The sequence below is a fragment of the Mytilus trossulus genome, chromosome 9, assembly GCF_036588685.1.
Source record: "Mytilus trossulus isolate FHL-02 chromosome 9, PNRI_Mtr1.1.1.hap1, whole genome shotgun sequence".
NCBI classification, from domain to species: domain Eukaryota; kingdom Metazoa; phylum Mollusca; class Bivalvia; order Mytilida; family Mytilidae; genus Mytilus; species Mytilus trossulus.
In genome coordinates, this window is record NC_086381.1 from 21,737,115 (window position 1) to 21,748,745 (window position 11,631).

At 31.6% G+C, this 11,631-nt stretch overlaps 1 protein-coding gene across 1 annotated transcript; it reads left to right on the top strand.

Moving 5' to 3' along the window:
• The first annotated feature begins 403 nt into the window (after positions 1–403).
• Positions 404–11,631, top strand: LOC134685305 (uncharacterized). The gene is made up of 4 exons (XM_063544960.1): positions 404–563; positions 1,734–1,817; positions 3,880–4,056; positions 10,887–11,631. The coding sequence occupies exons 3-4, from the start codon at positions 3,917–3,919 to the stop codon at positions 11,095–11,097; spliced, it is 351 nt and encodes a 116-aa protein (XP_063401030.1). The 5' UTR covers positions 404–563; positions 1,734–1,817; positions 3,880–3,916; the 3' UTR covers positions 11,098–11,631.

Below are 11,631 nucleotides of genomic sequence, written 5' to 3' on the forward strand. Positions count from 1 at the left end.
TCCTACAAAGAAAAGTATTCGGTTACGCAGTGTAAATTTCAAAAGCACATAAACTGTTCGATATAATATACCAAATGTCTAAGCAACATATTGCGATACAAATGTTTTAAGTTTATCGCAAGAACAAAATTAGGCGGAAGAAAAAAGAAAAAAAAATAATCAGAAGAAAAACAATAGGTCTTTCCACAGAAAAGTGGAAAGACCTAATTAAATTATATGGAACAGCTGTATTTTTTCCCTGTCTGTTCGAAATAAATTAAAACAAATGCTGAACATATTTGAATTACCTACTACATGGTTTATTCAGTATGAACCAAATTTAGTATTAAATCTCATCATAGACAGAACAAATATTACAGTCATTCATCAAATATTTGAATATATTTTTTTATATTGTAGGTAAAAACGTTGCTTTGTATAATTTGCTTGTTTATTATTCATGAAAAATTTGCAAGGGCGGATGCGGCAAATTGCGAGGTGCCTAAAGCAGGGAATGAAACATTGGCCTCAATTCCACCGGTATTAGGTTCGGCTGATTGGTGGAAACTTGGTGATTATCCAGGGTAAATAAGTCCTAACTATACATATAGCTTATTTATATAGTAGTGTATATGATTAGTTTCGTTAAAATTCTGCTGCACTATCACGTTAAAGCTAAACCATCGCTATCATGTTATAATAAAAGACGGTTACAGGTTCAGATTCAGATTCAATATTTTATTAAAGTCTCACCACATACAATAACATATATTTACACAATAAAATATTCATACAGGTACATAAAACATACATGTTTAACAACAAACTTTAAACTCACATTGTATGTGCCAATCTTAAAGATTTATGAGAGACTGTATAATCAATATTATTAAAAAAACAATAAAACATTTTATTGTTTAGCAATATAATATTTCCCACAGAACGTAACCAAAAGTTAGCATGCAATAAATTATATTATTGTATAGCAATATAATATTTCCCACAGAACGTAACCAAAAGTTAGCGTGCAATAAATTCTAATATTGCACTAGTGCAATAAGTCTTCAATATTCATGACGTCATCAACGACAAAATCTTATCTAAAACCATTTTTTACTTTCAAATATTATATTGCTATACAATAAAAGGGTTATTGCATGAATATTGGGGAATATTGTCCCTCGTAGAACATATATTGCACTCGCAAGCTCGTGCAATATAAAATTCTACTCGGGACAATATTCCCCAATATTCATGCAATAACCCTATAATATTCATGACGTCATCAACGTTTAAATCTTTGTTTAAACCAATTTTTACTTTCAAATATTATTTTGCTGTACAAAAAAAGGGTTATTGCATGAATATTGGGGAATATTGTCCCTCGTAGAACATATATTGCACTCGCAAGCTCGTGCAATATAAAATTCTACTCGGGACAATATTCCCATATATTCATGCAATAACTCTATAGTACATATTATATATAATATATATTTGCTTAAGAATATCATTAAAATACAGATTAATCAATTATATAAAAAAACATTCCTTCTGATTAAAATGCTATAGCAGGTTCTGGCGACACTTTCAAAAACTTTATCATTTACATTTTATAATTAATTTAACATCTATCGATTATTTTATTGATTTGCCCTTTTGATAACTATTTGAATAGTTTATCTTTTATTTCATAATCATCTTTAACATTGATCTTATTTGTTACAATTTTGTATCGACTGTTTCAATTTTAGACTCAGAATCAAAAGATTCATAAAGAAACACAACTTGCAGAAAAGTATTGTAGAAGCCGAATCAAGACTTGTGTTTTGTAATCCGTAAGTTTGTGATTTAAAATTGCATGCAATCACAATAATGAATCTTCAATTAAACTACACATTACATTGGACTTTTTTTACCAATGTAATTATTCCATTGTTGTATGGGAAAAAAGTAAAAAGAGGGACGAAAGATACCAAAGGGACAGTCAAACTCATAAATCTAAAATAAACTGACAACGCTATGGCTAAAAATGAAAAAGACAAACAAGCAAACAATAGTACACATGACACATAAAGGCAACAGTAGTATACCGCTGTTCAAAACTCATAAATCCATGGACAAAAAACAAAATCGGGGTAACAAACCAAAACCGAGCGAAACGCATTAAATATAAGAGGAAAACAACGACACAACACCGAAACGCAACACACACAGAAACAGACCAATCATCAGACAAAACACCACGTGAATAACAAATGTAACATGAAAACCAAATACATGAATTTGGGATAGACAAGTACCGTGCCACGTCTTATCTCAATATCTCAAAAATAAGAGAAAACACAAACGACTCAACAACATAGAAAACTAAAGAATACACAACACAAACCCCACCAAAAACTAGGGGTGATCTCAGGTGCTCAGAAAGGGTAAGCAGATCCTGCTCCACATATGACACCCGTCGTGTTGCTTATGTGATAACAAATCTGGTAAATAGTCTAATTCTGTAGGTCACATTCATGAAAGGGAAAGGGATTGTAGTTACGACGTAAGGAACATATCAGATATCATTTGTGAAACGGGTAATTCCATAACGGTCAACCAACTCGTGATGGCGTCCGTAAAATTAACGAAGGGATGATTTCAACTGCACCATTTGGAACTCTTGGTTTAATAGCTTCCTTGTGAGCAGCATCCCTCTATTAAGAAAATAATGTAAGGAAATCCAAGCACGGGAATATCGTATGAATTGGGAAATTTATACCCCGTAAGCAGGTGCTGCTGGATTTTTTGCTACTTAAAAACCTACATAAATCTAAAGTGCAAATAAAACTTTGCCTACCAGGAATCCTTAAGACTAGAGGTCTTGTCTTATTTAATGCTCGAAATCATTAAAAAAGCCTTATTCAATTTTTAAAATATTTAATTTTCATTTGCATTACCTTTTGAAAATAACTTATTTCATTGAAAATGATTTTAATATTTTGAACTTATTTTATATTTTAGAGACAACGTATCACAATTATTTTTCCAAATGCAACGATTTATAAAGACCGACCTTTTTTTTACTTTAGTTTTAATCACAATAAATTCTACGTAGGGATACATTTATGATGAGTATATTAATCATGTTTATTTCTCTTTAATTGGCTTAACACCTAAACACCTGAACACAACTGTTGTAATTACAGGGTATATAATTCAAATTTTTGTTTCATTCTCAATTTTATCAATGTCAAACAATATCTATCTGAATAAACAAGTCGGTAACAAGCAGCTAATTAATGTATAAGACAGCGACTTACCAACTTTTGTTGTAACAAAAATAATGGCATGTTTCTACAATCTTTTTTTTGTTTTTTTGTTCTGTGAACACAACATAAATAATCTTCCATGGTTGAAATTTCAGAAAGATTTCTGGGGGGGGGGGGTGTATTTGCTTTTTCAAGTTATTGCATTTACTAGGTTCATGGCTTTTCGTAATTTTTTTTTTTTAGAAAAAAACAGGTTCAATCTTTTGGAGCAAAATGTTCAAATGTAATTGATTTGTAACTGAAAAGTAATTGTCAATTACAGACAATTATCATAGCTTTGTAATTCATAACTTTAATTACTTGTAATTGAACAGATGCTCAATTACATATTACATTCAATAACTTAAGAAATTGCAATTAATTACAGTCAATTATAATTACATATTTCAATTACCCCATGTCTGCATATAACATGTTAATAGTAAATCATTTTTACCATTAAAATATGTCGGATAAATTCAAAGTGAAACTTATATCACAGTAAAAGCTTGTTCAAAGATTAACTCCATCTACACCCCTAACTATTCTAATTTTAACTATCTTGTCTGTCAATTTTTGGCATATTTCTTTTTTATGCATGCAGGAGAGAAACAAAATTTCAAATTCCTGATCTGCCTTCAATGTTAGTAGCAGACCAAACATGCTCTCCATTTGACGCACAAGTTACCATACCAGATGCAGTGTTAATTGGAGGCTACAAATGTTGGATATTGGAATCATGGCGTATAGTTAAAAGATGTAGTTATGTTCAATGTAACTCGTAAGTAAATTTATCCGAGGAGGAAACGACAAATAGCTGAAAAGATGATTAATATTAAAAAAAGGAAAGATGTATTTTTTTGGTTTAAATTCGATAGTCATATCTTATCAACATCCATAGATACTTGTTGTTAAGATTCAAAATTACTTAAAGTAAATTTGAACGGTTATAGATCAGAGAATTTTTTTGATAAAGACGACCATGCCTTATGACGTCAACCAGAGAGAGAGCATAAATTTTTACAGAAAACCTCAAACGATAACGCTTGAATGTATATCTTCTCAAATTCATCAGAAATCACAAAATATCGTGGAATTCTTTACTCTCGACATTGAGATTTAAATATTCTTTAACCACTCGTCACAGTTTGTGGTATGAATTTGATCATTCAAAACTATCGCGAGTAGTGAAATATCGTATCGTTATCGATGAAATTGTAGAATCTTTATTTCTATGATTCTTATTGATTGAATTATGTTTGTTTTGTTTGACTTCAGATCTTTATTCATGGAAATTCAATTTTGCTTTTTTTGACATTAAATGTCTAAGCATTGATCTGAATACTTTTTTCTTATTTTAAATTGTTTAATTACTCGATACATTGTGGTATTCAACTCAGACATAGACAACATGAGTCGTATTGGGTACAACGCTTTGAAACAAATGTTTTTCATTATTTTTTCAACTTGTGACGTATTAAAAAAAGTAAACATGTCCGACATATCACATATATAACATGAGCACGGTTTTCCAAATCACAAAACATGTAAACGTTTACCATCATTTTGTCAAAATATCACTAGAGAAATAGATTCAACGGTCATGTTTCGTACGATACGATATTTTTTCATTAGTTTAAACATATTTTATTGTTGAAAACAAATGGATTAGACACAAGTTTTCCAACTTAGTTCCGTCTTCTCCATAATATACATGAATATACATTATATTTATATAGCATATTACATAAATTTGTATTTTTCTAATAAGCATGAAGGCATGAAAAATATTTAAATAAATCACAACTATTGTTAGTATAATATTTATACACAAAGAATACTGTAAACCAACTTATTTTCGCGGATACTATATTTCGCGTTTGATCCTTTCTGATCCACTTCGCGGCTATTTAATTTCGCGATTTTCCAGCTGACTTGGTGTATTTTAATAAGGTAACAACAGGGTTTTACATATTCGCGACGATTTATTTTCGCGTTATTTTTCTACTCGCGAAAGTCGCGAAAATAAATCGCACGCGAAAATTAGTTGGTTTACAGTAATAGAAACGGCTCAATGGATATCAAACTTTCTTCTTTAAAATAATCAAACACACCCAAACGATCGGTCTAACGGGAAAACACCTACTCACGGGTGTCATTCGGTTTATCGAGAGAAATGAGCGTGAAAGAATATCTAACGGCGGTCAAGTATTGAGCGACGATCGTGAAAGTTCGGGTAACGGATCGTGAAAGACATTTAATCGAGAAGACATATGAAAGGTCAATACATATTCTAATTTAATTAATTACACAGACAAATTTACGACAAAATAAAACTGTCTGTCAAAATGGTTCAACATTATGATCAGTATTTGAGAATATCCAGTTTTAAAAGTACATAGTTTTTACAAAACAACAAAAGGCAGATTGCTTCTCGACATTTCAATGACATAAAAAATGTAAACAAACATGATTTTTTTCACAAATTTGACAAGAAAACCTACTCTAATACGAATAATGGTATTCTTTTTGAATTTATCAAATGGTTCTTATAGTTATTTTGTATAAACATAATCTGAAACTTGGTAAATAAAGAACTATTTACACAAAATGTATGTTTTTGGATCGTGAAAGATCACGTACCGCATTTTTGAAGATCGTGAAAAGGATCGTGAAAGATCTGATGCTACGCAGACGTTTAAATTATTCTTCAATTATGGCATAGTTTATATTTGTTATTGGTATTTAGAAAAGCTATATAGGTCAACATCCTCAATAGGTTTAAGCTTTTCAAAGTATTAATATTTTCAGAAAATGAAATGTTAAATAGTTGGATGATTGTAGGATGAAGCTTTTTACTGTCATGTGAAGTACTCACTTATCACGAGTTATAGGATACCCTTTTTTGTATATTGGATCCTATAAACTACATGTCCGTGATGCAGGATTCACCTGACCCCGAATTTGCGTTATTTCATGGATGAAGATTAATTTTTGTGGTCAAGACCGTATCTCAGATTCGTTAAGCTTTAGGATAACTGTCTGTTGTTATGATTGTGAGGTGCATATTTTCGACTTCTGCAAGGTTTCAAATAACATCGAACTCATTATAATGCATCATTCGGCAATGCTCGTTTTATGTTTTCTAGCCTTTGGATATATAGAGATTAATACATGGCCTTTTCCATATCAGCCTGGGTATCATCCCAAGACCCCAATATCAGCCCGAGACAGAGTCGAGGTTCTGATATGGGTCGAGGGATGATACCCAGGCTGATATGGAAAAGGCCATGTATTAATCGCTTTATCATATACTTCCGACAATAGTTTTATGTTTGGCAAATAAACAAATGCAATAACTAAAACAGTCAAAAACGTAATAAAGAAGTTAATCCGGAATCAAATATACTATAATTGGCCAACAACAGCATCACTACCTCCATATATATGAATGGTAACATTTGTTATAGAGGCATTTTGAAACATTGAAAATTTAGAAGAGTTTTATGATCATTATTACTCCGTGTTTGTTGTACTATAAAATGATTCGTAATTGTCAATGGCATTTGTTGGCAAGTACTAAACTATCCCCACAAAAGTTCCCGTAAATTTTGACGTCGTCATAAAAAATATCTGACGTCACAATGGAAAAGTAAACAAACGATACCAGAAACACCGGAAGTAACTTGCACGCGAAGCACTGTTATGGGTTTTTGCACGAGACGCCCCTGATATGGGTTATCAGCCCGAGTGGGAAATTATGGCTTCTGTTCTTCCGCTCATTACACATATGCGAAAGCTATCATATCAATGCTAAGTATATGATAAATACCTGTATGCTATAGCGCCATGGTATTTCGTGTATGGTGTACATGTCTGTTTGCATGTTTCAAATATGACGTCAATTGTATTTGATGAATGATAGTAAGATGTCTATGTCTGGCTTTCGGTCAGGGTTCATATACTTTTGACCTTATGTTTCGAATTAATTGGCCAAGAATAACTTTTATGTTTGTCCGTTTCTAAGGCACTGTAAGGATCGGAACACATTTAGTTGGTCTACGGCATATTTGTAGAGATTAGTATGTCATGATTCATCTGACCGTGCACTCTTTTAACGAACCATTTACAATCATTATTTAAAAACAAAATGTGGTATGATTGCCAAAGGGACAACTATCAACAAGAGACCAAAGTGACACAAAAATTAACAACTATAGGTCACCATACGGCCTTCAACAATATGCAAAGCCTATACCGCATAGTCAGATATAAAAGTTTCCGATATGACAATGTAAAACAATTCAAACGAGAAAACTAACGGCCTCATTTGTATAAAAAAATTTTAACAAAAAGCAAATATGTAACACATAAACCAACAACAACCACTGAATTACAGGCTCCTGACTTTGGACAGGCACGTCCATTAATAATGTGACGGGGTTAGACATGTTAGTGGGATCCCAAACCTCCCCCAAACCTGAGACAGTGGTATAACAGTACAACATAAGAACGAACTATACAAATCAATCGAAAAGGCTTAACTCATCAGATGGACACAAATACATTAAGCGCATTTGACACTACTAGTAAAACCCTTGATATTATAGACGTTCCATAAAATTACCTATCATAAGTAAATCAGACGAGACATTACAGCATTTGCGCTCTGGTATTCTATAGTCTGTAGTATATAGTTAAATCAATCAACATCTGCGTTGTATATACAGAACTTAAGAAAGTACTTTTGCACAAAGTGTTGGTTATCGTTCAATCTCAAATTACTCATGAAAGATGCTGTTTTGCTGTATTTTTGTTTGTTTGATGGATATCATTTTGGTTTAAACGTTGCATATCCATATTATTGGCTAAATAGTGTCGGTCTGCCTGAATCGCACTTGACAGATTCTCAGAGCTGAATCTTTCATACTTATTTAGAGATGTTTTAGTTGTTGTTTTTTTTAACTTTCGAGGTAAAGTGTTGAATAAAAAAATTTAGCTTTAATGTTCATCCTTATCAAAATAGTTATAGGCATCAACCAGACACTGATTTCCGATATCTAGTAATGAGTCTGGTCACGCACTATCTTTCACGATCAAAATAATGCGTTGCCTGATCTTTCACGATCAAGTTTGATGGATATTCAACAAATTCAATGTTTTCATATACAAATTAATGCTTTTAAGAGAAGAACATACCTTAATTTTACTGTACTAGCAGAGACACCAAAGATTAAATTTCAAATATATCACGACAACTGAAATATGACCATTATTGTAACAAAAAGCGTGTTATTTGTAATTAATGTCATAGACATGCATTGCGCCTTTTGTGTTTTTTTCATAAAGTACTGCATATTTTCTTTTTCTTCTTTCACAGTCATGTTGAGGAATTTAAACCATTTTGACAGACATATTTTTTTGTTCGGATTTGTTCTGCGTTTTGAAAATTAAGCGATTTTTTCAAAGATTCTGACCTAGAATTTTCATTGAATGTATTTCACGATCCGTTACCAGAGCTTTCACGATCGTCGCTCAATACTTGTCCGCCGTTAGATATTCTTTCACGCTCATTTCCCTCGATAAATGACACCCGTGCTACTGTTATTAGTGTGTTTTTAAATGATTTCTATAATATTTACCTGTATAAGTTGTAAAAGTAACATGCAATATTGTGAATATATATAATTGTGATACGGACATTAAATTCTGACGTTAAAATGCGGATAAAAGGATGACAAGAACGTATATTTAATTTAAGTATCGTTTTTGTTTTAACTTGAAATCCATTGAGGCGAAACATTATGTTAACCGTTATGAACAATAAATCAATCATTCGAACAATGCATCGTCTGTACTTTAGACTAGAAAATAAAACAATAACCAGCAAGGTTGTTATCAGAGTGAGAAACGTTGAGTTTCTTTTATATATTTATGTACTGCAGAAAATATTACAAAATTGTCTTTTGTATCTAAGTTGTCATTACCAAACAATAACAATTCAATTGTAACAGGAATGTCTAAGTGGGTCAGTTCAGTAAGCATAACATTTCTTTGCGATGCAAAGTTATTACAATATAATAAATAGTGTTCAACACTTTTTTTTTTTTTTTTTTTTTTTCACTTTCACTAGTGTACCCACATGCACAATGTGCATCATGTACTAAATTGGCCTTGTTTAAATCTGCGCTAAGTGCACTGCACTTGTTGCGTAGCCTTGCATGTAATACAGATAGCAGTCTATCTCCATAAAAATAGTACCTAGGAGGTTTTATATTATGAAAATACTGTTGTTGCAATTGTAACTTGAAAGAAAAGAAAGTAGGAATTTGACGAATATGCAAATCTAATTTATTCCACAATGTAATAGAAGATGAAAAAAAAAAGACTGTTGATAAACTGATAGACGATTCAATGGTATATTAATGTTATGTCTATTTCGCAGGTTATAATTATTAGTATCTGATACATACGGAGGAACCAATACTTGTAAATAATTCGGTGTTTGATTATTTACAATTTTATAAAACATGGTCAGTTTTTTAACTTCCCTTCTGACACTTAATTTCTCCCATCCCGTCTCTCTATAAATAGAGTTGATACTAGCATAACATGGTAAACCGGTAACTATACGTGCAGCTTCAATCTGAATCTTTTCTAACCTTTCGGAATTATTTGCCCACAGTTGTCCCAAACTTCAGATGAATATTCCAAAATAGGACGAATAAAAATCATATAAATCTTTTCAAGATATTCCCTTTTTAGTCTACATTTTAGTTTCCTTAGTACATTTACTTGTTTTGACGTCTCCTATCAGTTTATCAACACGTTTATTCCATTTACAGTCACTACTATAAATAATACCTAAATGTTTATGTGTATCTACAGGAGCTATTGAGACTCCACCAAAATCAAAAGTAAGGACGTTCTGCATATTCCTAGTATTAAAAATCATGATATCTGTTTTATTAGGAAAAAATTTTTCATTGTCGACCGTAAAATTGAAATCAATTATCTAGGAAAGGCCCCCGATAAAAGATATACATTGTATAAAGTAAAATCACAAACATACTGAACTCCGAGGAAAAATCGTAAAGGAAAGTCCCTAATCAAGCGGCAAAATCATAAGCTCAAACACATTAAACAAATGGATAACAACAGTCATATTCCTGAGTTGTTACAAACATTTTCTTATGTATAAAATGCTGGATTAAATCTGTTTTATACTTAGCTAAGCATCTCACTTGTATGACAGTCTCATTAAATTTTATTATATTGACAACGATGTGCGACACATTTTTTATTCTATATATAAGATATAAACGAGTCTAAAATGAAAACTACGTTCAAACCTATGATTGCGTTGGATAAAAACCGTAATTTTTATACGTGTGCATGTACAACAAATTTCGTTGTAGAAGGGTATAAAAACAGCACAAACAACATTTTCCAAAAGACAAAAACAGTGAAAAGGTATATTTAAACAAAACGCATTTGACTTACAGGTAGAATATATATATATATATATAACGTATAAAAAATATGCGTTATAACCTGTTGTAAATTGCTTGCATTTGATGCTATAAAATTTATTTGCATCATTATTTTTAGGAACAGGGATGACTGTCAAGTACCTGCGTCCACTGTTGTACCTGTTCCTGATAAATTTAAATGCCGAGCTACAAATCCAAGATTATTAAAGGTGTATGCATTTTGTGTAGATGACAACAAAAAAAGACGTCAGTACCATATGACGCATTTTACAATTCCTCTTCCTCAGTGCTGTACTTGTGTTCAATTCCAATGTCTAAGGAGAGGATGAGTGGTAACTGCTAATGGTTCTCTGGAGATTGTAACATCTTAATATCTATATTGTATCACTTTAACAATCAATAAACAAACGATTATAATAAGTTGGTTAACATTGTTAACGTCTGTACATCGTAATGTTTTCATTTACCTTAGCAGAGAGTCCCAAGGAGTGAGAAGGGGTGAGACGATAAGACGGAATAGGACGAAATAAGATTGTTGCATTTTCATAAATTTTCATAAAAATATAACGATGAAAAGAAAAACAAATATAACTGTTTGTTCATGATGCATATGTGTCCTATTCGATTTGTTTTATAGATAAATTCTCTGTGTCCTTGAAATGAAAAAAAACTATACCTTAATAAAATTCAACGTTTTTAGATTTTTATCTTGTGAACTTTTTCCGTATAGAAATCTATTGATAATAGTAAAGTTCCAATTGGATACGGTTCACTTGAAATTAAGACGACAATTGTTGCGGAATAAAAATCATCATTGATTTAATATAAATGTGTTACATACTATAATCATGTCCAATAAAACA